This window comes from Phacochoerus africanus, chromosome 1, assembly GCF_016906955.1.
Source record: "Phacochoerus africanus isolate WHEZ1 chromosome 1, ROS_Pafr_v1, whole genome shotgun sequence".
Lineage (NCBI taxonomy): Eukaryota > Metazoa > Chordata > Mammalia > Artiodactyla > Suidae > Phacochoerus > Phacochoerus africanus.
This window is the reverse complement of record NC_062544.1, coordinates 27,692,016-27,719,896: the sequence shown is the minus strand read 5'-3', so window position 1 is coordinate 27,719,896 and position 27,881 is coordinate 27,692,016. Positions and strand designations below refer to the sequence as shown.

The 27,881-nt window shown below is 37.6% G+C and overlaps 1 protein-coding gene and 1 pseudogene across 6 annotated transcripts in view; both read left to right on the top strand.

Annotated features, from left to right (window-relative positions):
* FBXW11 (F-box and WD repeat domain containing 11) overlaps nt 1-27,881 on the top strand; it is a 124,394-nt gene that overhangs the window by 35,822 nt on the left and 60,691 nt on the right. For 3 of the 6 annotated variants that reach the window (XM_047787604.1, XM_047787779.1, XM_047787689.1), the window contains exon 2: nt 3,022-3,123. The exons of the other annotated variants lie outside the window; for them this stretch is intronic. In XM_047787604.1, coding sequence (XP_047643560.1) covers nt 3,022-3,123 — 102 coding nt within the window. The remainder of the gene's footprint in view (nt 1-3,021; nt 3,124-27,881) is intronic. 6 annotated transcript variants of the gene reach the window in all.
* On the top strand, nt 12,555-18,989 carry LOC125131502 (ATP synthase subunit d, mitochondrial-like; annotated as a pseudogene).

The following is a 27,881-nucleotide window of genomic DNA, read 5'->3' as shown; positions in this document are numbered from 1 at the left end:
ACTTCTTTATTAAAAGATGGATATCTTTCCTAGAGTGGCTTTTTCTGTTGCATAAACACCCTTTTTCAGCACTGGTTGGTCATTTAGTTTCAAGGTAAATGAGTGTGAAAGTAGAGCAGTTCTAATTCTTTTTTAAAATACCGACATCACCGTCTTTACCACAAAGTATCTTCCATGGATCTTTTAAAGGTAAGTTCTTGAAAATTAGACCCTCCAAGTGTCCTTTAAAAATCTTTCTCTAAATATACAAGGTCAACATCAAGCTTTAAAAATACTTATAATTTCCCATCGTGGCACAGCAGAAACCAATCCAACTAGGAACCATGAGGTTGTGGGTTCGATCCCTGGCCTCGCTCAGTGGGTTAAGGATCTGGTGTTGCCGTGAGCTGTGGTATAGGTCGCAGATGTGGATCGGATGCCACATTGCTGTGGCTGTAGTATAGGCCAGCAGCTGCTGCTCCGATTCCACCCCTCGCCTGGAAACTTCCATATGCTGTGGGTGCGGCCCTAAAAGAAAAAAGCAAAAATACTTACAATAAATATTTAATAGTTTGAAGTTAAGTTTTCAGAATGTTTTCTTTGTTATCTTCCCTATTTTTGTAAGTATTAATTAGATCATTAGATGGTTAGGAAACCTTGGGAAGATCATTACTTTTCTTCTCTGGGCTTTAGCTTCTTTATTTCTAAATTAGGAGTGGAACTTTGGACTAATTTGTCTTCTAGTTCTCACAGTCTTTGATTGGATTCTTTCATTTATTGAATGTGAGAATTGGTCTTTTTTTTTCTTCTTCTTTGTTTTGGATCTCATGTTATTAGCAGACTCTAATCAGGGTCAGTACCTATGCCTTCATACTTTTTACCTTTTGAGGCAAATACATGTTAAACCTTGCAGATGGAACTTGACTGTTTTTGCTGAATAAATGAGAATTGGTTTGCAGGTGAGCTTTGTTATAAATTTGGTATTAGTTGTTGAATGCAAGGGTAAGCCTTAAATTCTGTTCTCAGATCTTCATGATTCTGTGGTGTGGATAACTACTAAGATTCCAAAAAGAAACAGATTGAACTATGAGGATGTTGGGAGCTTATTTAAATTTAAATCATGTATGTATACGTAGGTAATATGTTTGGGCCTTTTCTCTGCCCTAAACATTTTGGTAGGTATCTTTGGATAGAGAGAGTGGAAAGAAAACAGGTCTGCTCAGAGTCAGACAGGATTAACTTCCAGTCCTCATTCTGCCATCAATTAGCTCTTGTTCCTTTGCACCTTGGGCAAGTTGCTATTTCAACAAATCAAGCTCTCCTTTCCTGATCTTTGGTTTCCTTATCTGCAAGATGGAATAGTACTTCTCTTACAAGGGTTTTTGTGAAGATTTACTATGCCAGCTGTCTAGCATATAACAAGAGCTTGATAAATGACAGCCGTTTTCATTATATTATGCAGATATTTATTCAGCATTTTTTTGTGGCATTCTGTGAAAGTGTTGGGGGTGACAAAATCTGTATGCCTGGAGTATCAGTGATATGCTTCCACTGTATTTACTATGGTAAGCCTTGAAATAAAAGCACATTATAGGAAATGTATGGGGTTCATTGTTATCAAAAACCTGTTCAGTTTTTTATTCCGAGTCCTCTGATTTTGTATCCTTTAAAGGCCTTTTCTAGGTAGTCTCAATGCTCCAGTTACATTATAGGTACGATATAACTAGAAAGTAGCAGATGCTAGATAGGAAGGAACTCAGGTCTACCTGATTTCAAGCCCAGTGGTCTCTGTTAATATTATAGTTGGGGTAAACATAAGAATTTATCTACCAAACCAGAACACTTTTAAGAGTGGAAATTATGCTGGGACCAGTGTAAATCTGGACTGTTCCAGGAAAATGAGTATGTTTAACCATCCTAATTATAGCTAGAATAAACAAGATTGTGAGACTGGGTCTAAGACTTCTGGAATATTTTAGTTGTAGTCAAACATCCACCATTGGTGTCTTTGCATAATTATTGATTTTGTCAAAGTACATTATTTGACCTTAAGGTTTGAAAAAGTACTTATACCATAGATAATCTAATGGTTTAAAAATACTAGCCATAATACATATGTTCATTTTTATATTTTACTTTTAAAAAATTTTTTTCTTTAAACCAGCAAGCATTTAAAAGAGAAGTGGGAATGGGTAAATGATACAAGTTTTTAATTCTTATTTGTGTCAGATGAACTTTGTAAGCAAAATCCAAAATGAAAATCATGATATTTTAAAGTTTTTTTCTTAGGAAGGCAGAAATATGGGTGACACTCAAAATCAGATGTGTTTTTATCAGCTCTTTTATTTCCCGAATCTATCAATCTATCGCTCATCTTTCTTGCTCTTTTTGCCTTATGTCTCTAGGTCTCCTGTGATTTTATTTAGGGAAATGTAAAAAGGTACCCAGGTGATCAAAGTTTTTACGATAGAGGCATCCTGGTCTTTGGAATGAATGTGGGTTTTAATAGCAGCAACCAAGGTTGAAATTCTGCCTCTCCGCTCCTTTGCTGTGTGTCCTCGTGTAAATGACTTAACCTCCGAGCCTCAGTTTCCTGACGCTGTGGTATGGGAATTAGAGAACACATTTAAAGTGCCTGGCACATAGTATGTGACGTAATGATGGCAATTATAATTATATGACACAGCAGAAACCATGACTTTTATGAAATGAGAGTCACAGTCTCACCACTAATCTTGTTTTGCATTCAAACTGTACAGTTTCCTTTAGCGGGTTTTCATTTAAACATTCTCTCTCTCCCTCTTGATTCCGTTCACTGTATCCTGAGGAGTTAGTGGTTGGCAGCAGAAACCTTTCCGTAGGACAGAAAGTGGGCCCTTTCCCAAGGTTTCAGTAAGTTTTGCTGGACTCCCACCCCTGCCCTCCAAACTGCCAAGGGTGCACACCCCCTGCCCAACTAACATTCAAGTTGCCTGTATGAAGGAGTGATTTGTTGCGGCCTCTAACTGCTTCTTCTCTTCCTTCCTTTTTGTCATCCTGCAGTGTTCTGTGCCAAGGTCTTTGTGGCTAGGCTGCGCCAACCTGGTAGAGAGCATGTGCGCACTGAGTTGCCTGCAGAGCATGCCCAGTGTCAGATGTCTCCAGGTGCCTCTCTTCTTTCTTGTTGTAAATGTGTTTTTTACGTATACCATGAACATTTGTTGAAACTTGCAGTAGTGTGTTTAATCCAATGTTAAGTCTGCTAAATGTTCTGTGTAACCCTCTGCTTTCCTCCAGCCTGGGTGCCCCACATGGAGGAGTTCATACAAGAGGGGGCTCTTCTGAGCAAATGGGTCTTTGGCTGGGCCCTGTTTTGCTCCTCTTTTTCTGCTCCTGCTTTTTATCGCCCCAGCCCCCACCTGGGATCTGTGATTCTCATGTTTAATAGCTGTGCATGTGCCCCCAAAATCTCGACATTTTCCATTTGGCTACTTTTAACAGTTCTTTGTTGAGTCGGGAGGGTTTCATAATTAAAGTGGTGATTTTTCTATTTGGAAACTCATCCTTTTGGCTTGCTTTCTCTCCCTCCTAATATAAAGGAGTGGAGAGGCAATCACCAATGGTGTAAAGCCTCAAATTGAAGTTTATAAAGGTCACAGCTTTATGCTGGCAATAACTGTCAGTTTGGGCCACCTCCCAAAGGCCAGATCTGACACCTGTCCTCAGGGTCCACCCAGTTTTCCAGGCCGAGGCTGGCAGAGAATTCCACAGATAAAAGTAAAACTCTTTCGGGGTGTGGGAGGGGTTGCTTAGGGAAAAAACTGTTAGCAGGAGTGCAGCTGGACTAACCTCACTTTTTGGGATGGATTCTAAGAGAGCCAAGGCAGAAAACATTGTGGCTTTATTGGGAAGCTCTGTTTTGAGAAAGCATGTATTTAATTAAGTATGGTTTCAGTAGCAATGTTTGGTTTTCATCACTGTATATTCCAGACGGTTTGATATGTCTTTAAAAAGCAATATTGAATTCCTGGCATCCCATTGAGACTACCCTGTTTTAGGAAAACGCTATAGAATCAGGAAATGAGTTAGAGGGATATTGTTGATGGTATGGGTGACTTTGCTGGTTTCAAGGTTATCTTTCGATTTGTGTTTACAGTCTGTAAATGGAGCTGGGGAGCCAGGAAGGAGGAAAATTTCCTTCATACTGGGATTATGCTTTTTATTTACTTCTCAGCAAACATTGGGAGTAGCACTGGTGTGGTTATTGATTCAGATTGCTTTCTTTAGAAAACTGTACTGGAACCTCACTAACACAGTTAACTAGAGAGTGAATTCTGTATAAGATCCAGTTGTCTTAGAGTCTATATAAAAAGTTGGGTTACAACTCTTAGGGTCCAGAGATTGTGTGTGTTTCAATGATGCTCCAGTGTAATTATATTTATCTTTGGAAAAGCAGTTTCCCTGCATGTGGTGTACCTTTAATAAAAATGTTCTTGAAATAGTAGACGTTATTGCATGTACTCTTCTTGGTGCCACATTATGGGTATTTGCATTATAGTAATAGTGTACATCTTTGTCTCTGTTTTCCTGAAAATGCCTACTTGAATGTTAGAGTTGCTTTTCAGTGGACTGATCCAGTTTTTTCCAGAAATTTAACCAGGGGGAAGAATTGTAGTTGTTAACGAGGTCTAGAGGTGGAGATTCTTTCTTTTTACTGCATTCAGTTAAAAGTAAATGACCAATGAAGGCATCATTCAATATATTTTAGTAATGGTATTGTGAATTCTCTGGAGGTGGGATGAGTGGGAGGAAATACGGGTTCCTACCTTGCTGAAAAGGGAAACCCAAGTGTATTAAACGTTCTTCTTTGACTCATCTCTCCCAGTGAAAACCATTTAAGAGAAAAAAATGTAAACTTTCCCTTGATTGGACTTTGAAATAAAGTGACGTCTGGAATGATATTCACTGACATGTGAATGGAGCAAATGTCTTCAGAGGTGTATTAGGGAATTTTGTTTACTCAGGTTTTATTTTCATTATGATAGAGTGCGCCCATGCACCCAGCTGATTGGAATTAGCAAATCCTTACCCCACTGGTTCCCGTTTGCGAATGGAAAGTAAACATGCATGAGCGATCCTGGAAGACTTCCTTTCTCTCTCCTCATTGGTTTTACATAGTATTTTATAACACTGGTGTTTCCCCTCTCTGCCTCCAGTATCTGAACAGTGCAAAAATTTAGTAACTTAACTTTGGGTTTGGGCCTTTTCAAAGACTGCCTGTTGCTTATGTGCTAGATCTTCGGTTTTTCAACAGAGATGGCTTTTGTTTCGCATTGCGTGGTCATTGTAAGAAAGCCCCAGAAGAGAAGCAACAGGCTACCTGACGTTGACTTTGCACACCTCTGGAGTGGCACGAAAGCCCACCCCGCTGCTAAAATGACCACACTGGACGCTTGAACAGTTGCCGTTTAAGCCCATTAGCCTATCTACCATGGGCGAGTTAGTGTACCTTCCGAAAAGCAGGAGTAAGGATGGTACTGTAGTTGCCTTTAGGCATATCATGTACCTCCCTGGTTTCTGCCGCCTGCGAGAAGGGAAGAAGAATAGCAAAGACTTAAAAAATAAAAATCACTCGTGTACCTCAATAAAACTGTTTAAAAAATAAAAATCACTTACCACCAACTGCCCTTGGTGCTTCACCTGTATTAACTTTGTGTCCACCCTGTGAGGTAGGTATTATTAGTCCCCTTTTTCAGATAAAGAAACTGGGTATCAGAGGTGGTCTGTGTGATTGGACCCACAGCTGTGAAGTGATAGAGCTCTCATTTAAATCTATAAGATTTGCATGATCCAAAATTGGTTTTCTTTCCTCTACAGCAGAATGCTACTCTTTCTAGAATTTTCCATTTTATTTTTGTTTATGGAAATCTACCTACCATTGAGATTTGGTGTGTGGTTTGTCATTTATTTTGAAAAGAAAAAAAAAAAAAGGAAAACCTGTAGGGGAGAAAAAAATTGTTTCCCTTTGCCAAACTGAACATCTTAACACTGGTGAGGTTCCTCAGCGGCTTTTCTGAAAATGAAATTCTGTGACTATTCACTGAGCAGTTGGTATGTGCCAGGGACTATACCTCTGCTGAGTATGTAAAGGTGAACAATACAGACTTGTTCCCTGGTCTCAAGGAACCTGTTGTAGTAAGCAGACCTGTGAACAAAATCCAGACAGAACCACATGTGAAATCCGTGTGTGTGTGTGTGTGTGTGTGTGTGTGTGTGTGTGTATGTAGTGAAACTGTAGTTAGCCAAATATATATATATATACATGCATATACATATAAATATATACATACACACGTGCTTTAAAAAATATGAATCACTTTGAACTAGGACTCAACATTTTTTAGACGAGTTGAACAGGAGTATCTGGAGGTCTCTAAACTAAGCTGAATTGAATCAATATTGCATTTGGTTCAAATATCCAGGTTCAGCCAATTGATTGTTACATTATATAACCATATCAGATAATATAACAATTATCACATACATATCATATATATGACTATATGTATTATTTATTTTATGTATTATTGATTTTCCACCTTTTTATCTGTTGGGCTCTAGCTACTAGGTTATCTCATTTAATCCTTTATGGGGAGCTTATCTATCATAGCTTTCTTGTATCTGAAGTTATGGAATTGAAATGACTTGCCTACAGTTACATATTTATTTCAGTGGCAGAACTAGGTTATGAATCTAGGTCTGGATAGCTGCAAAGCCAGTGCTCTGGTCACTGTTCTATAGTGACATCAACTTGGCAATTGCCGTTTTGGGGTTGAAACAAATTTCCCTTCATTTTTAGCATTAAAAGTTGCAAGCTAATGCACCTGGAATGTAGAGGTTCCGTGTCGTGAACTAACAGGTTTTCCTGGGAATGCCATTTGCAAATTCTCAGTTGAAGAGAGTATTAGTGATAGGCTTTTTTAAAGAGTAGGACTGATAATTTGGAATGACAGGAGATCCTGTGAATCATGTTTTAGTGCCACTCTCCTAGCCCCATTGTGGACAGTGCTGGGCAGTAATTAATAGAACTTCTTGATAGCTGCCTTTCTTGTTTCTTTTCTTACTTTTCAATATGTAGGGAGCCACACAGATTTGAGAACCCTGCAGTTGAAACTATAGCTGCCAGAGAAGGGAGATAGCTTGGTAGAAAGAATCCTGGCTCTGGAGCAGACAAACCTCCATTCTAGTCCTCTGCCTGATACTTAATAGTTCTGTGGGAGTTCCTGTTGTGAACAGCTCAGCGGCTTAAGGACCCACCTTGTCTCTGTGAGGATGTGGGTTCGATCCCTGGCCTCGCTCAGTGGGTTAAGGATCTGGAGTGGCTGTAGCTTGTGGCGTAGGTTGCAGATATGGTTTGGATCTGGTGTTGCTGTAATGTAAGGCCTGCAGCTGCAGCTCTGATTCAGCCTCTAGCCTAGGAACTTCCATGTGCTGATACATATATGTATATCTGTAACACTAGACAAGTTACTTAATTTTCCTGACCCTCAATTTCCTCATCCTTGAACATGGAGATCATTTTATCTACCTACAAGATTTTGTGAAGTAGAGGGGGATAACAGCTCTCTCTTACTGATTGCCTGTTGTTGAGGGAACAAAAATCCATTTCTTTCGTTGCTTGCGCCTGGTTCCCTCTTCAAGAGGAGGGAATTTCAGTCTTACGGTCTTAGAGGCCAGGGCAGAATAAGGCTAAGATAAAAGACCAGGCGTATGATACGGCCCCTACTGTCAGGTGCTGTTTTGTTCAGGGCTGTCTCCTGAGGTTAGACGTAGGTGTTCCAGCTCAATGCCTTTGTCTTTTTTTTAATGAGCTTTAGGGACTTAGCATTTCTTGCTCGTGATTCTATTGCACTCTAGGGCCAGTCATGTGAAGGCTTGGAATAACCTTTTGGTTTGTTCATTGGTACAATGTAATGTTTTATGAGCATTAAAAAATCACATTTTTTTTTCTTTATAAGAAAATTTACTAGATACAGTGGGTAAAAAAAAAAAAAAAATCCATTGGTAGCCTCACCACCCAGAGGGAACATTTGTTGCTATTTTAAGGTCTGTCTTCCTCCTACCTGTTGGGCAGGGAGGAATTCATCAAATTGTGCAGGTTCTCTATGTTATTATGATGATGATAATGATTATGAAAGTGGTGTTTTAAATGTCCCATGGAACCCTAGAGTTTTTCCTTTAGAGTCACTAGAGGGATAAAGAAGGACCTAGCGTAATGCCTTTCCCACTTCTCCTCACCTGGAAAAGCTCTGGGTTTATCTGTGTGTAACAGCAGGGCTCCTAGTCAGATTCTGTGGAAATTTCCAAACACGCACAAAAATAAAGAGAACCATTCAACTCAACCTTGAATAATTTTCAAAAGTATGCTATTCTTAGGCAGACTTTCTCCTCCAACTTTGTTTTTTTTGGGTCATTTTAAAACTAAGATGGTTTTAAAAAAAGTTTGGCAAATAAATGTTTTATGTCAACAAAACCCAAAAAATCATAAACAAGGTTCAAAGAATTAAAAATAGTACAATTGGTACTGAAGGTTTTTAAAGACATGTAAAGTTTCATTTGACCCCAGGTCTCACTTCCCAAAGTATCACTTATGAGTTTTCCCATTATTACTATTATTTTTTAAGTGGCTGTACCCACAGCATATGGAAGTTCCCAGGCCAGGGACTGAATTTGAGCCACAGCTGCGACCTGTGCTGCAGCTGCAGCAACACTGGATCCTTTAACCCACTGTCCCGGCTGGGGATCTAACCTGTGCTTCCGCAGCCACACGGACCGCTGCAGATTCCTAATCTGCTATGCCACAGTGGGAACTCTGAGTTTCCAACTATCTTTTAGACAGAAGCTTTTAAAAATACGAATAGAACTGTATCGTTTGTATTATTTTTTAATTAAAAACTTTTTTGATTAATAGTAGATACGTCATTGACCATCTTGCCATATTGGCATATAAAACCATATAAACCCTGCTCTTTTTTTATAGATGCAATAATGTTTTTATCATATTGGCTTTATTATTTTAAAAAATATATCCAGTTCCTATATAGTGAAGGAACGTTAGGCTTCATTTTTTTTCTGTCATGGCACTTTGCTAATTTTGATGAGCATACTTCTGTAGGCTTACATGATTATGTCTGTAGAATAAATTCCTAGGAGTACATTTGCTAGGTATTGTTAAATTATCTGTATACAGAAAATAATCTCTCCTCTCTACCCACTCCCCAACCAAATGTTAACAGTTAATGTTTACATTGTGTATTTGCGTTTTTGTTGTTGTTCATAGGGGGATATGTAATCCTATAATTATAGGGATTTCCCTTAAATTTTTTAAAAGGGAAAATGGGGAGTTCCTGTTGTGGCTCAATGGTTAACGAATCCAGCTAGGAACCATGAGGTTGCAGGTTCGATCCCTGGCCTCGCTCAGTGGGTTAAGGATCTGACGTGGCTGTGAGCTGTGGGGTAGGTCGCAGATGCGGCTCAGCATTGGTGTGGCTGTGGCGTAGGCTGGTAGCTACAGCTCCGATTTGACCCCTATAGCCTCCTTATGCCACGGGTTCGGCCCTAGAAAAAGACAAATAAATAAATAAATAAATAAAAGGGAAAATGGGCTCACTCTAAAAACAGACCACACTACAGCCTCCTTTACTTCCTTTATCTACTTAATATCATATCACAGACAGGTCCCCAGATTAGATTTGATGGCAGTGAGGGAAAGGAGTTTTCTTTTTCTTTTTTCAATTACGACATAGGTATGGAAAGTCCAGAAATCTTAAATGTGTAGGTCAGGGATTTTTCACAGCATGAGATTTATTTTGATAGATGTGGCTAAATCGTTTTCATGGAAGGATGACTAGTTTACAATCCAGATGTTGTTAATAAGCTCTGGATATCATTTTTAAATGTTTAAGGTTTACTTTTAAAATATTATTAAAAATAACCTACACTTGTTCAAACTTAAACCAATAATAAAGTGACCTATAGTAACATAATGAATTAAAACTTTTTTTGGGGGGGGTGCCGCACCCATGGCATATGGAAGTTCCCAGGCTAGGGGTTGAATCAGAGCTGTAGCTATCCACCTACACCACAGCAATGCGGGAGCTGAGCCACTCTGCGACCTACACTGCAGCAACTCCAGATCCTTAACCCACCAAGTGAGGCCAGAGATTGAACCTGGGTCTTCATGGATACTAGTTGGGTTCTTGGCTACTGAGCCACAACAGGAACTCCTGAATTAAAACTTTCTACCAACATTTTAAATCACTGCATGATATTCCATTTAATAGGTGTGTAACTGATTTTAAGAACCTTCCCTTCTGTACCAAGACTGTTTCTAATTTTTGAGACATTTTAAGCCAAGTTGAATGGAATATCATTATAGCTAAGTCTTTGAATACTTCTGTGATTATTTCTTTAGGTGAAAGAGTGTACATTAAAACACTTTTTTTTTTTGCCTTTTCTAGGGCCGCCCCCTTGGCATATGGAGGCTCCCAGGCTAGGGGTTGAATCGGAGCTGCAGCCACCGGCCTGCGCCACAGCCACAGCAACTTGGGATCCAAGCCACGTCTGTGACCTACATCACAGCTCATGGCAACGCTGGATCCTTAACCCACTGAGCAAGGCCAGGGATCGAACCCTCAACCTCACGGTTCCTAGTCGGATTCGTTAACCACTGCGCCACGATGGGAACTCCCTAAAACACTTTTAGTTGCTGAATTGTACTATTGGTAGGCTGGGTCAGATTCTATTCCTGAAACCAGTAGATGAGAGATTCCCTTTTTGTATGGTTTAACTGACATTGGATCATTTAAATTTGTATTTCTTTGCCATTCTGATTGATGAAAGTGCTAAAATATGTATTTATTTATTGGCCATTTCTGTTTCTTGTTTTATGGGTTGTTTCTTGTTTTATGGATTGTCTCTTCATACATTTTGTCCCTTTTTCTAAATGACTTTTTAACTTTTAAAAAAATCTGATTTGGTATTTATATATTAAATACAGAAACTTTCTTTTTTTAAAAAATAGTTTTGTTTTTATTTTTATTTATTTATTTATTTATTTATTTATTTTTTTGGCTGTGCCCATGGCGTGTTCCTGGGCCAGGGATCAAACCCGTGCCATAGCAGTGCCTCGAGATGCTGCAGTGCATCCTTAACCCAGATGAGCCACAGAGGAACTGCAGGAACTTTCATTTACTGTGCATGTTTTCCCCAGTTTGACATTTGCCATTCAGTATTGTTTATAATGCTTTGTGCCTTGAAGAAAGTCTTAAAAGAAATTTTTACTTTTTATATAGTCATACGTATTCCTTTCCCTTACATTCTTCTAGTGGTTTATGGATTTATGTTTTATGTTTAAATCTTTCGGTTTCTCTGTAATTTATTTTGGTATATGCTATGAATCAGGGATCCACATTCTTTCAAATGGCCACTCTGTTTTCTGCATACTATTTACTGATCTAGGTTTTCCCCATTGATTTGAAATAATGTGCTCATGTTTTAATTCCTTGTATCTGATGGTGTCCATTCACAGAAAGCTCTTTCAAGCTTCTGCTCTTCTTTGCTTCCCCAGTATCATCAAAAGTTCTTAACCTTTGTAGACTCGTGGTCTGTGCTATATATACCACGCTGTCTTTTATACATATAATGCTGGTTTCAAAGTGTTTTGTTAATGATGATAAGCTTTGAAAGTTCAGAAATTCAGAGTGCCAAACAGAAAAATCCATTTTAACATTTTTCAAAGGAAATGATTTTTTCCATGGTTTTTACTAACAATTGAAATTTGGGGATTTAAAAAAAAATCATTTCCATGTCATATTTTCTGAAACCAGTTAGGGTGACTTGGTGATCTCAGAATTTGAAGCATTAGAAGAACAGGTAAATTCATCTTTTGGAGAAAGTTCTAATGATAGCACAATTCTTAGCATATAGTACTAACACTCAAGAAGTAGCACTTTATCAACTTCATTGATCATGTACGTATTTTTAAGCACTCAAAAAAAAAAATCACATACATTTTGCATGGAAGAGAGCCTCTGCTATAGGAAAATGAAAACTACACCTGGTTTTACCAACAGTTTTAATTTATGGTTTTCAAAACAGTGTACATTATGGATAGGGTAGTGTGTGTGATGAATAAGCTTTAACAGCATACATAATTTGAGGATAGGGAGGTGGGTAAACAGAATTTAGGCCAGATCAGACAATGCCCTTTTACTTTTTCAACAAAAATAACACAATACTCCTCATACTACAGACATTTATTATGTTGTTTGTAAAAATTCTGGTTGTGTGTATTTCTGTTTTTATATTTATTCTTTTTATTAAAGTAATGCTTCTTCATTGCACAAAATTTGGACAGTAGACAAGTATAAAGAAATCACTTAGCCGTAATCTCACTTCCCTTAAGTGTCCATTCTTTAATACGGTTTACATTTGTAAACTTAGGTCTACTTTTTTAATGACTAGGGAGAGTTTAATTACCTGGATGTACAGTAATTAAATCAGTCTCCTACTGATGGACATTAAGGTTATTAAATTTAATCTATACTTATAGTTAATTTCTTATATCATTCATTGGAAAAATTCTGACTCAAAGGATATCAACTTTCTTAAGGCTTTTAAACAATGACCAGTACCCCACCAAAAAGGTTATTCTCGGCAGTATGTGATAGCAGAAATCAATGCCCAGTATAGAAAACTGGAGACCATAGGATGGCCTAAAGAATGCATTACAAATCACACTCTGTTTACTCATTTGTTTATTCTGTTTATTCTTCAAGCAACAAATATTTGTAATGCTCCTTCTATATACCAGGGATTATGTAGGGGCTGGGAACACAGGATTGTACAAATCAGACAGAAAGCCTCTCTGTCTTGGAACCTAAATTTTAGTGGGGAAAGAAAGAAAATGAGTAAAACACATGGTATGTTAGGTAGTAATAAGTAGTGCTAAGTGCTATGGAGAAAGCAGGGGATAGGGCACTCTGAGGTTTGGAGCTTTTATTCTGCATGAGATGGGAAGTCAAGATGAGCATTTGGACCAGAGGAGTCATTTATCTAACATGTTAATAGAATCTCTGGCTACTCTATAGATAACAGAGTGAAGAGAAAGCAAGGAGACCAACGCTAAGGTTAAAAAGCAGTGTATCAGTCAGTGTTCTCCAGAGAAGCAGAACCAGTAGTAGATAGGTGGATAGACAGATATTTTAGAGAATTGGCTCACATGATTGTGGGGACTGACAAAGTTGAAATTTGTGAGGCAGAGAAGCTGGCACGATTGCCCTGTTACAGTCTTGAGGCAGAATCTTTGCTCTTAAGGCCTTCAACTTATTAGTGGAGGCCCACCTGCCTAGAGGGTAATACGCTTTACTCAGAGTCTACAGGTTGGAAATGTTAATCACATCGACAAAATACCCTCACAGCAACATGCAGACTAGTGTTTCACCAAATAGCTGGTCGGGTTGACTCATAACATTAACCATTACATCTGTGACTGAGGAGAGCCAAATGTTGGAGTTAGGGGTACAAATGGAAACAAAGGCAGTCTATGACCAAACAGGGGAAAAAAAAAGATGAGTGTGATATCAGTAAAAATTACGTTGATCTTACCGAGCCACTATTATTTATATCTCTAATATCTAACAACCATTTAGTCAGAGGTAATTTGGACTTTAGAGTCGCCGGTATGGGAAGATAAAAATGTGATATGTGTCTACTGGCAGTAATGAAATGCTTGCAGGAATGATTCTTCAGGAAGAGTCATTCAGTACCCAGCACTCATTTTGTGGAAGAACTCTTATGTCTGCAGGGACCTCACAGTTAACACTTAGGCCAGGCGTATTACTAAGACCTTCCCCATACATTATCTTTCCTGATCCTCTGAAGAACTTTATGATCTAGGTGCTGTTATATCTGTTTTATACATGAGGAAACTGAGATTCAAAAAGTTTGTGACTTTTGAAGGGCACACACCTACCAAGTGGCAAAGCCAGGATTTAAACCTAGTCTCTCTGGTTCCAGTGTACCTTACTGCCTCTTAAAGTAGAAACTATTTTCATAGAGATGATTATCTGTATTTTAAGTTGTAAATTGAGTTTTCTAGGACAGTTACGCAATAGGAATGCTATTTATGTTGTTAAACCAGTAGCTTATGTGATCAAATATCTCTTCTTTAGAGGCCTTCTCTGGCCACCCAATCTAAAATAGCTTCCTGCTTTCGCGCCGTTCCTTGACCCTGCTTCATTTTTTTCTTCATAACACTTTGGCGCTGCCTGAAATTTTGTTCCATGTTTGTTTTTTTCCCTCCTGTCCTCTCCCATCAGAATCCCAAGTTCCACTTGAAAAGGGTAATGTCTTCCTGTTGACTGTGTGATAAATTCACCTGTTCCTGAACAGGCAGAGTAAACTGGAGTGTGGAGGAATTGCTGTCTCTAAGCTCTGTTAGGATTATGTGGTGCAGTGGTATTTGCTGTCATAGCCAGAACTCCTTTGGACTTAGTTCTCTGAGTTCTTTGAATCCAAGCGTTCAAGTGAGTTGGAATACCTTATGTAAAAATTGGTTTTGCTTTGAAGACGAGCTTGTTACATTTTTGTTTTTCCCAAAAATCTTTTCTGACTGTAAGAGTAATACATGCATATTGTAAAATGTTGGGATAAAAGTGGAAAGAAAATGAGAAATAGTCCTCAATTTAGGAAGTTCCATTCTTAATATTTTGGCATGTTTTCTTTGAGTTTTTAATGTTTGCGTATATCTTACATAGCTGAGAATATTATTGATATAATTTTGTATGTTGTTTTACTTTATTGCTTTGTACACTTATTCAGGTTAATCGTGTTAATGTTTTCCCATTATTAAAAATTTTTCATGACAATTTGAAATTACTGTATTTCATGAGCACTCCATAGTTGGTCCTTTTTAGGTGCTTAGACTTCATTTTAATTTTTAAAAACGAATCCCCATCTTTTTGCATAAATCTTTGTCTTTGTTTTCAGTTACTTAGGATATAGTCCTCTGAGATACACTGTATGTATCTTGTTAAATTGTTTTCCTGAGGGTTTGCATCTCATTGCACCTTCTCTTGGATCGAACATTATTATTTTGAAAAAATTTGATGTGCCTGATCTGTGTGATCCCGTAGAATATACTCTCAATTCACAGCCCTCTTCACACATGGCCAATCTCCTCTCTGAGCAATTTGAGTATATGTTGAGTCAGCTAGGGGATGGCCTACTAAAAGATCTAATAATACTGGATATGCTTGGCCAAGAAAAAGGACCCAAGAGACATTTTCAAACACGTAACAACTGGGCCAGCCTATGCCTTCTTATTGAATTGCTTGGGAGCTCTGACTAGAATTTAGAATTGAGTTCATTCAGTCTGGATGAGGCTATTCAGAAAGTAACTTAGCAAAGCAAAGACTCACCCATACGTCTTATACATTTTTACTGTCTACTCTGTGCCGTGTACTATGCAGTAACCCGGTAGTACAAAGAACCAGCTGCCAGTCTTTATTGATAGATGGCATATGAAAACTCTTTACCCTGATGTAAGGAAGGGTCTTTCTATCCCCTCCTTTGTTTAGAAAACCAGGAGTCATTTACTGAAGTCCTTGTAAAATCTCTTATATTATGGGATGCTTCCTTCTTATTTAATTTGGAGTAAAAGGCAAATGTTAAATTTTTCATCAATTCAACAGGAAATGAAAAATTAAGGATTAGAGTCACGGTAGCCAGAAGAAGCCATCCCTTAATTAATTTCAAAGTAAAAAACTTTACCAAAAGACTTCCATTCCTTGCTGCCTTGGATGTGGGCCTCTGGGGTCAGTGAAGGATCTCAAAATGGCTGGGCAGAAACTTCTCTAAAAGCCACTGACTGGGTAGCATTTGGGGAGATCATACCCCAAACCAGAAGGCCATTGCTAACTCTGTAAAATCCTGGAATGAGACCCTTGCCTCCAGGTTGGCTGCCATACCTGAGAAGCCACCTGCACGTGCTATGGACTGGGCATACTACAAGGCCAATGCTGGCAAAGCTGGCTTGGTAGATGGCTTTGAGAGAAAGTTTAATTCCCTGAAGTTCCCTGTGCTGGAGGATAACTGTACTGCCCATGTGGATGCTCAAGAAAAAGGTGTGAAAAGTTGTGCTTAGTTTTTGCCTCTCCAAAGACCAGGACTGAGGAATCTGAGAAAAAGCCGGAGAAGATGAAGAACATAATTCCATTTGATCAGATGACCATTGAGGACTTGAATCAAGTCCTCCCAGAAACCAAATTAGATAAAAAGAAGTATCCCTACTGGCCTCACGGGCCAATTGAGAGTTTATAAACTTGTGTCTGGGAGAAAGCTCTGGCCCTAGAGTTATAAACTCTGGACATTAAAAATAATTACATGGAGGAGTTCCCGTCGTCGTGGCTCAGCAGTTAACGAGTCTGACTAGCATCCAGGAGGAAGTAGGTTTGATCCCCTAGGGCCTTGCTTGGATGGGGGGGGGGCTGGTTTACATAATAAAAAACAAAAACAACAACAAAAAAACTTTACCAAAAGACACATTGCCCGGGGGATCTGCTAGAGTTATAGGAAAGAGAAGGTTGAGTGAACCCATAATTGTGAACTCCTAGTGAATGGCTTGGGGAAGATGCTGAACCTGTAGTGTCCTCAGTACTAATTTGAGATATTTGCTAAGATCCTCTGACAGTGGTGAAAAGGGGCACAAAATATTTCAATACTTTACCCCCCTGAGGATATGGCCCCACAGTGTGAAGCGTTGAGTATTGATTATTGCAAACCTGCCATTGTAAGATTTTTTGTTTTATTGATTTTTGAGCCCATCTCTAGCTTAGTTGTAAGTAGAACACTGAGAGCTTTTTGTTTCTCAAACCATGTGAAAGTAAAGCTGACTGAATGCTTTATCATGTTCTAGTGTTTTAATATATATTTCTTACAAAGGAGGATGTTGTACATAATATGAGAATCAAATCATTTGATAAATTACTGCCATCCAGTCCTCAGTCTAAGTTTCCTCAAAGGTTCAGTAATGTCCCTTACAGCAAGGCTATTCCGTTCAGAATGACGAGCTGCCTTTAGTTGTCATACTTCTTTAGTTTCTTTCAGTCGGGTAAGTTTCTGAGTCTTTCCTGGACTTTTGTGATGTTGGCACTTTGGAAGATTACAAATCAGTTATTTTATAGTGTGTCTGTTAATTTGGACTCATCTGTTTCCTTATGATTAGCTTTCGTTTATACATCTTTGAAAGGAACGTCAGAGAAGTGATGCTGTGTTCTTATTGCATCCTATTAGCAAGTGCATGATTTTGATTTGTCTCATTGCTAATGGTGGTCATCCTGATGACTTGAGTAAGGTGGTGTGCAGGAGCTGTCTTCATTATAAAGTTATCCTTTTGCTCTTTGTAATTAAGTATTTTGTGGAGAAGTACTTTGTCTAAATATCTTATTTTCATTAGAATTTCAATGTATTCTCTTGTTGGTACAGACTTTCGGTTTCCTGTTTTACTCAGCGTTTTATAGTCTGTTATTAAAATGATTTATTTTGATGGTCAGATTGTTCAAAGTTTGGCTGTTGCGGGCCCTTTCAAGCTGGGTCCTATATTCTTTTTATCTGTCCTCATAGTTCTCTAAGCGCTAAGTTCTCTTCCTTTCTTCGTCCTGCAACCCAAATTTTCCAGGCTCATTTTGCATTTTCCTGTACTCAGCCCTGAAATCAGTTGATTCTCTAAGGAACCTTAGTTTCTTTTGGTGAAGAATGGTAGTTAGATCTGGGTAAGAATTCTTGCCTCTATTGGGATGCCATTGCTTCTAGGCTTTATCAGCCCAACCGTGTTAGGTAATGAATGCATAATTTTGTCTCTAAGAGAAAATATCCCTTCTTTTCTATGTATTAAAAAACCATGTGGCACAGTGAGTTAAGAAGGAAAGAGGCAGCATCTGACATGGGGTTGAAGTTTGTAAGCCTGGATTATGGGTACACTGGGCTATATTAGTCTACTTTTTCATATGTCCCAAATTCTCCATAATAGGCATTTTTCACGGAAAATGCACATGCAAACACACCGTAATAAAAGCAGAAAGATAAGCTACAAACTAGGAAAAGAATTCTGCTACACATGAAAGGAGTGATGCAGGATTAGAATCCACAATATACTTTTAAAGAAAAAAGAGAGTTCTCTTTTGGCACAGTGGGTTAAAGATTTGGGTGTTGTCACTGCAGTAGCCTGGGTCCCTGCTGTGGTGCAAGTTTGATCCCTGGCCTGGGATGCTGCAGGTGCAGCCGAAAACCCCCCAAACAAACCAGGAGTTCACAGTGATAGCTTCAGTTCTAGTCTAGTCTTAACAGTCTTAAAGCTTTCATTCTAGTTTTCTCAGGTAGTCCTTTTCATATTTGTAACTCCCTTCTCTAACAGCGAGAACACTGGTTCCTGTTTTCCACAGTGTATTTACTCACTTGCTCAGTTCTAGAATGCATAGGCAAGTAGTTTTAGGATTGCTTACCTATGCCACTGAAAGATAAATGTACTAACCGTAGTGAATATTTCTTTATAATTAACTTTTGGTTTTGGCTATGTAGTCTAACTGCTGAGTTCCAGAGTCAGTTGGGTTACTTTTCTCCTCAACATTAAGGGCGATTATGTATTCATTGGGAATGTATTTAGATTCACTTCTTTCTGTTGCTTTTCCATCTTTCTCTCCCAATCCTTGTTGATTTTGTTTTTGGAGTATATAAAGCACGTAATGCAGTTCTAAGAGACAAAACAACAGAAGAAGGTAGGCAGTCGTCCTTTCTGTTCTGTTTCCATACTTCCATTCTTCGATTCTTTCTTTCTTTCTTTCCACTGGGTAACCAATTAATTTCATTACTTTCTGGTTTATCTTTCCTCTGTTTCTTTATGCACTAAGGAACAGGTATACATATGTATATTTTCTTATTTATGCTTATTTCTTTTTTTAAAGTGTTTAATTAGAGTTGATTTACAACATTCTGTCCATTTCTGCTGTCCAGCAAAGTGACCCAGTCACACACACACACATTCTTTTTCTCACATTATCCTCCGTCATGTTCCATCACTAGTGACTAGGTATAATTCCCTATGCTTTACAGCAGGATCTCATTGCTTATCCACTCCAAATGTAAGTTTGCATCTACTAACCCCAAACTCCCAGTCCATCCCACTCCCTCCCCCTCCTACTTCTGCTTATTTCTTACACAAAGGGTTGTAGATAGGTAGATACTATTTTGTACTTTGTTTTTTTTTTTCCACCTAAAAATGTGCCTTGAAAATTATATAAGCTGGTAGAGGCCTTTCTTAATCTTGCTTAAGGCTGCATCAATTGTGTTGATACCCCATAGTGTATTAGGCAAGAATTTTGTGTATGAGCTTGTAGATTGTTTCCTTTTTTCGAAACTGCAAATAGTATTCCAATGCATATGTTCACCTTGTGCATAAATATTTTCATATTATTTAATTATAATGTATCTTCAGGGAACATTCCTAGAAATAAAGTTGTTGGATCAAAAAGATTAATGCTAGATCAAAGGTAATGCTGGATCAAAATGAAAAGCTACTTAGGTTAAGTTTGATTAGGTATTACCAAATTCTCTGATAGGGAGGGTTATTTGCCTTCCTATCATAAATCTATGAGAGTACCTGTTTCCTCAGTCTTTTACTAACAGTTATGTGTTGTCATACTTGTGGATATTTGCCAGTGTTAGGTAAGAAACGTATTGCTTTAGCTTACAACTCTTTAATAATGAGTAAGTCTGAACGTTTTTTCTTATTTAAGGGTCACTTTTATATCTTTTTAAAAGTCTTCGTATCTTTTCCTCAGTTTCCTATTGGGATTTTGGTAATTTTTATCCCCCTCAATTTAAAAGAAAATTTTATGTATAAAAAGTGCTTTCTACTAGTGACATACGTTGTAAATATTTTTTCCAGTGTTTCATTTTCCTTTTGACTTTGTTTATGGTGTTTTTAAAAATAATGCTATGCAGAAGTTTAAAAATTTTTTTATCTAGCTGTATTTTCCTGTCTTTTTATTGCATCTGGATTTTGACTCACAGTTAATCTTTCCTAACACCAAGGTTTTAAAGAAATTCACGCATGTCTTCTTCCAATACTTAAGATTTTACTCTTTTAAGTTTAAACTTCTGATCTATTTGGAGTCTACTCATGTGTGTTCTGTTAAGTATGGATCTAATTTTATCTTTTTTCCAGATGGCTAACCAGTTGTCCCAGCACTTATTAAAAAGTTCCCCAGTGATCTGAGATGCCACTTTTTATCGTGTACTAAATTTCTGTATGTACCTGGGTCTATTCTTGGGCATTAGGCCAGGATGTGGAGGCAAACTATGGCCTTCTGGCCAAACGTAACCCTGTTTTTATAAATACCGTTGTGTTGGATCACAGCCACACTCATTTATTTACTTAGTGTTTGGCTGCCTTTGTGTTACAAAAGAAGAGTTGAGTGGTTGTGACCGAAACTGGGAGGCTTGCTTGCAAAAGCTTGAAATATTTACCCTCTCACCCTTTCCAGAAGCTTGCTGACCCCTACATCAGAGTAATTATATATTCATATGCTAAAAAGTACCTTGTTTTTTAATCGGAGAGACTTCTAGTATGCTTAAATGTCTAGTGGGGCTACTCCTCTCTTTTAACTTTTTTTTTTCCCATGTTTTTTCTGAATATTCTTATAAGTTTTTCCACATGAATTTGAGTACCAACTTGTCTGGCTCCATAGAAGCTTTTTATGTGATATTGGGGTATTTTAAAATTGTAAATTAGGGTGAACTGTTATCTTTATAATGTCGAGTTATGAAGAATTAGTTATGAAGAAAAGAATAGAGAAATTTATCAAATTCAAAATTCTTTGATTCAAATTTATCAAAGAACTAATCCACAAAACACATTAAACCAACATAATTTCACTGGGGAATTCTACCACATCTTCAAAAGCGCATGTAAGCCAGAAGCTTCATAAATTGTTTCATAGCATTGATTTTGAAAAAAGACTTCTTAATTCTTTTTTGGGGAATTGTTTCTAGTTTTATATCTTTTGATCAGAGACTATTATTATCTGATTTTTTTTTCTTCTATGGAAATTATTTCTTCATCAAATATATGATGAGTTTTCATAAATTTGAAAAGCAGACAATCTCTGTTAATAGGAGGTAAAGATTAATATTTCTAATACCTGTTATACCTTCTTGATTATGTTTATTCTTCTGAACTTTCGTTTTTGGTCCTCTTGATCCACTTTATATTGAGAATAGTGTGTGTTAGTGTATTTTTAATCCCTGTTTCTGCATATCTTTTACTTTCTTTTCATGATGTGTTTATTTTCTTTGCACTCTTATTTTTGACCTTTCTAGTTAAACTTCGGAAGATGTATATTTTTGTTCTGTTGTTTGCCCTTTACTTATAATATTTAAAATGCTTAAATTTCTTGGAATTTTATTTAATATTTTATTAATAAGTTTATCAGTTTTTAATGGTATTTTTTAACTCCCTCCTATTGCCTAGTCAGGAGTCGTTTCCGCTTCTGATCCCTTCTCCTTCCAACTTTTTTTTTGTCTTTTGTCTTTTTTTTGTTGTTGTTGTTGTTGCTGTTGGTGCTATTTCTTGGGCCGCTCCCGCGGCATATGGAGGTTCCCAGGCTAGGGTCTAATCGGAGCTGTAGCCACCGGCCTACGCCAGAGCCACAGCAACGCAGGATCCGAGCCGCGTCTGCAACCTACACCACAGCTCAGGGCAACGCCGGATAGTTAACCCACTGAGCAAGGGCAGGGATCGAACCCGCAACCTCATGGTTCCTAGTCGGATTCGTTAACCACTGCGCCATGACGGGAACTCCTCCTTCCAACTTTTAAGGTGTATTACTCCTGCTTTTCTGAATGTATGACATATTCCTCAACCCTCATCTTCATCTTTGTTTTATTCTTATATCTGTACCATAATTAGTTATTTTTAAATGTTAACCATTAATTTTTATGCTAAAGTTTTCTGAGTCATCTCTTGGTTACTTAGGAAGGGCTCAAGGATACAGAATACCTGACTCATTTAAAACTTTTGTTGTTTTTGGTTATAAAATCTTTGCTTTACACTTTCTTTTATACAGTTTTTGGAAAGTGCTGTTCAACTAATGCCTTGCTTGGTACTTTGCTTTTAAGATATTTGATGCTAATCTGATTCATGCTCTTTTCTCTTACAAGTTTTCTTTTAATTAAAACAATTTTTTGACTGGAGACTGAGAAATCTCTTCTTTTATCTTAGCATCTGATAATTTTCCTAGGATATCTCTAGGAGTTTAATAGGAGGGAGCCAATTTTTCCCTAGTATCTGGAGACCTTTTTAACAGGCAGTTCAGATTTCCTTTTATTTGTGGAAAATTTTCTTGAATTATAGTGTTATCGAACCAAACTGGGAACTGTTTGCATGGACACAACACAGTAAGGCCAATCCACTGACAGTGGGTTGTGATGAAAAAAAGTGCAGTGTTTATTGCAGGGCACCAAGCTAGGAGTCCAGGGCAGCTAGTGCTCAAAATACTTGGATTCTCTGAAGGGTTTCTGGAAAGGCTTTTTAAAGTCCAGGTGATAGAGGGGTGTCCCGGGTGTGTGATCAGCTTGTGCACAGTTCTGTGGTTGGTTGATGTGAGGTGACAGGGTGGTGTTCTAGGGGTTAACATTATCAGTCCTTAGGCTTCAGTAGGCCTGAGGGCTCTGTGCTCATGGTCATCAGAAAGTTAACATTTTCTGTTTGGTGGGAGTTTTAGCATGTATAAAACAGTTCAGGAAATATGCACCAGATGCTGTTATCTAGGTGCTAGAGAGAAGCTAAAGCAAAGGATGTGGGGGAGGGATTGTCCCTGGAAGGCCCTATAGGGTCCTACTCAGTTATAATAGCTTTAAAAAAAAAATGACAGCTTTATTGAGTTATAATTCACACATCATACAGTTTTCCCATTTGAAGTGTACAGTGCACTGATTTTTAGCATATTCACAGCTGTGCAGCCATTACGAAAATCAATTTAGAGCATTTTCATCATGTCAGAATGAAACCCTTTCAGCTATCATTCCCCATTTTTCCTCACTCACTTAGCTCTAGGTAACCCCTTGGATTCTAATTTTAAATGTTAATTGTTTCATTATTTGTGTGTGGGTGTGTTTAGAAACTCCAATTATACATAGGTATTCTGGTTTTCTTCCATTTCTACCACTTCTCTGTTTCCCATTTTGTGTCTTTATCTCATTTTCATTCTCTTAGGTTATTTCCCTGCTATTCTTCAATGCCTCTTTTTCATTTTTCGTTTGAATTTATCATTTTGGGGGCATTGTAATTTACTTTCATTTCTATTATAATCTTATTTTTATTTTCTCAGTTAAATCTTATTCATTTCTTTCTGCTTTTGGTGTATGTCCTTTCTTGAGTTTTGAATTTCTGATTCAAAGCACTTAAAAAATAACATCAAATACTTGTTTGAACATACTTAGTTCAGTTTGGAGTACTCTTTTCAATTAGATTCCATAAGAGCAGTATGCCAGAACACACTAAGATGTACATGGTATATAATTTATTTTTTTCATAACTATTGACATATACTTACTGCCATTTTTTTATCTTCTTTGATGAGGTGTCTGTTCATGTCTTTTTCCTACTTTTAAAATGGTCTTCTTCTTTTTTTTTTTTAATGGTCTCACCTGCGGCACAGGAAAGTTCGTTGGCCAGGGATTGAGTACAGCCTTTGTCTCAGCTACGGCTTTGGCAGTGCCAGGTCCTTTAACCCGCTGCACCAGGCCCGGGATCGAACCTGTGCCTCCTAAGGATCCAAGCCATTGCAGTTGGATTCTTAACCTGCTATGCCACAACAAGAATTCCACTTGTTCATTTTCTTACTAAGTTTTAAGAGGGTTTTTTGGGGGTGGTGGTTATATTTTGGCTAACAGTCCTTTATCAAATTTGTCTTTTGCAATTATTTATTCTAAGTATGTGGTTTCTCTTTTCATTCTCTCTTGACAGTGTCTTTCACAGAGCAGGAAGTTTTTAATTTTAATGAATTCTGGCTTATCAGTTATTTCTTTAACGGATTGTGCCTCCAGTGTTTGTATCTAAAAAGTCTTCATCAGGGAGTTCCCGTCGTGGCGCAGTGGTTAACGAATCTGACTAGGAACCATGAGGTTACGGGTTCAATCCCTGGCCTTGCTCAGTGGGTTAACGATCCGGTGTTGCCATGAGCTGTGGTGTAGTTTGCAGACGTGGCTCGGATCCTGCGTTGCTGTGGCTGTGGTGTAGGCCGGTGGCTACAGCTCCGATTAGACCCCTAGCCTGGGAACCTCCATATGCCGCGGGAGCAGCCCAAGAAATAGCAAAAAGACCCAAAAAATAAATAAATAAATAAAAAGTCTTCATCATACTCAAGGTCATCTCAATGTTCTTCTGTGTGTTCCAATATCATTTGTTGAAATTATCTTTGCTCCATTGTGTTGCCTTTGCTCCTCTGTCAAAGATTGGCTGACTGTATTTATGTGAGTCTCTTTTTGGACTCTCTCTTCTGTTTCATTGATCTGTTTGTCTTTTCTTTCAGCAGTAACCATGCACTGTCATGATTAGTCTTGCTTTACAGTAATTCTTAAAGTTAGGAAGTGTCAGTCCTTTGACTTTCTTCTTTTAATATTGTGCTGGTTATTCAAGAACTCTTAACCTCTTCATTGAGTTTCGGGTAGCTTCATTTGTTCTTTTTATTTTTTGTATCCTGTGACTTTGCTGATGTCACATGTTAGTCTACTTGTTTTGTATGTTCCTATGGAGTTTTTTTATAGACAGTCATGTCTTATGGATCCTTTCTGATATTTATGCCTTTTATTTCTTTTTCTTGCCTTATTGCTCTGGCTGTGACTAGTGAAATTTTTATTGACTAGAAGTGTGACAATGGTTATTCTACTTTTGTTCTAGAGTACAGTGGAAAGTGTTTCATCTTTTACCATATGATATTAGCTATAAAATTTTAAAGATACATGTCTTTATCATATTAAGTTACCCAAGAGTTTTTAATCGAGTGGTTTTTGAATTTTGTTTTATGCCCTAAATGCATTTATCGAAATTATCATATAACTTCTCTTCTTTTAATATGGTCTGTTAACACTAATTTTTTCTTTTTTTTTTTTGGAATGTTCAGCCAATGTTTAATTCTGAGAAAGCCCCAACTGATCATGATGAAGTACCCTTTTTATATAATTTTGTATTTGATTTGCTAATATTCTGTTGAGTATACTTTTCTCTTTGTACCTGAAGGTAATTGGTCAATTCTTTCTTGATAATGTCTTTTTTAGGTTTTAGCATTAGGATTATCCTAATAAAATGAATAGTCACCTCTGTTTCAAAAAAGAGTTTGGTAAAATTTGCTGTTATTTCTTCCTTAAATGTTTGATAGTATTTATTAGTGAAGCCAGTTAGGCCTTGAGTTTGCTTTGTGGGAAAGTTTTTGTTTTTGTGTAGCACTTAAATTTTTTAAGAAGTTGACTTTTTTGATATATATTTCATATATAATAAAATTCACCAATTTTAAGTCTGTAGTTCATTTAGTTTTGACAGATGGATGTAGTGTAATATCCACAACAATCATATATTTGTCTTCTTTTTCTTGTGATGTGTTTGATAGGTTTTTGTTACCAAGTTACTTCTGAGTTCAAAATACGGTTAGAGGAGTTCCCGTTGTGGCCCAGTGGTTAATGAATCCGACTAGGAACCATGAGGTTGCGGGTTCAATCCCTGGCCTTGCTCAGTGGGTTAAGGATCCCGCGTTGCCGTGAGCTGTGGTGTAGGTTGTAAATGCAGCTCGGATCCAGCGTTGCTGTGGCTGTGGTGTAGGCCAGCGGCTACAGCTCCGATTTGACCCCTAGCCTGGGAACCTCCATATGCCACAGGAGCAGCCCTAGAAATGGCAAAAAGACCAAAAAAAAAAAAATACAGTTAGAGATGTTCCTTTTTCATCTGCTTTTTGGAAAATTTGTATAGAATTGATACTTTTTGTTTCTTCCTTAAATAAAAAAAAAAATTTACACTAAAGCTACTTTCTTCAATAGACGTAGGGCTATTGAGGTTATCCATTTCTTCTTGTTATCTTTTAAGGAATTTGTCCCTCTCATGAGTTGTGGAATGTATTAGTATAAATTTCTCCTATTCCTTTATTTTCCTTTATACTTATAGGATCTGAACTCATGTTCCTACTTTTTATTTGAGATAGGAAATTTTTTTCATAGATGATTTTTTCCTTATCAGTCTGGCTAGAAGTTTATCAGTTTTATTGATTGAGACATGACTTTTGGTTTATTATTTTTTTGTATGTTTGTTTTGTTTTCTGTTGTGTTAATTTTGGACCTCATCTTTATTATTTCCTTCCTGCTGCTTATTTTGGGTTTATTTTGCTAATTTTCTAGTTTTTAATGGTGGAAGCTTAGATTATTGCTTTGAAGACCATTTTCTTTTCTAATACATGCATTTAATGCTCTCTAATTTCTGCTTTAGGTATATCCCATAATATTTAATATATTTAATTTTCATTTTAATTTTATTCACAATATTTTCTAATTTTCCTTGTGATTTTTTTTTGAACCCTGTGTTGTTTAGTGATGCATTGTTTAATTTCCAAACATTTTTAGATTAATTCTTTGTCATTCCAAAACATATTTTGTATGATTTCAGTCCTTTTAAATTTATTGAACCGTGTTTTATGGCCCAGAATAGCATTTATCTTGGTGAATGTTTGTTTCTACTTGGAAAGAATGTGTTCCTTTCTTGGGTAGAGTATTCTATAACTGTCTGTTAGCTTTAGTTGACTGATGTTTGTTATTCATGTCCTCTATATTTTATTCTTTTCCGTCTGCATGTTCTGTGCATAACTGAGGAGTGTTGAAGTCTCCAAATATGAATTTGGGTTTATCCATTTCTCCTTTGAATATGTTATTGTTTTCTTCCCCACATGTATTTTTTTGTTGTTGTTTGCTTATTTTTTTTATTATTACTCAAATGAATTTATCACATCTGTAGTTGTATAATGATCATAACAATCCAATTTCACAGGATTTCCATCCCACAACCCAAGCACAACAATATGTCCCCCAGTCTATGGTGTTTTTTTTTTTTCCTTTTAGGGCTGCACCCACAGCACATGGAAGTTCATAGGCTAGGGGTCCAGTCGGAGCTACAGTTCCCACCTACAACACAGCCACAGCAATGCAGGATCCAAACCACGTCTGCCACCTACACCACAGTTTGTGGCAATGCCAGATCCTTTACCTACTGAGTAAGGCCAGGGGTCGAACTTGTGTCCTCGTGATACTAGTTGGATTCATTTCCACTGCACCACAAGGGGAACTCCTGTGGTGTTTTGTTATAGCAGCTCAACCTAGCTAATTCAGTCATTATCTCTGCTTTTTTTTTATTTTATTTTTTTCCCACTGTACAGCAAGGGGATCAAGCCATCCCTACATGTATACATTACATCTTTTTTCCCCACCCTTTGTTCTGTTGCAACATGAGTATCTAGACAAAGTTCTCAATGCTATTCAGCAGGATCTCCTTGTAAATCTATTCTAAGTCCCACACGTATTTTAAAGCTCTGTTAGGAATTCCTTGTTGGTGCAGCAGGTTAAATACTAAGCAGGTTAATGTTAAGTATCTGGTGCAGCGGCCTGGGTGGCCGCTGTGGTGCAGCACGGTTCAGTCCCTAGCCCAGTAAACATCCTCATGCTGCAGGCACAGTCCAAAAAAAAGAGAGAGACTCTTGTTAGTCAAGGGCATTTAGGATTGTTATATCCTTGTGATAAATTGATCCTGTTATAATTATGAAAATACCTGG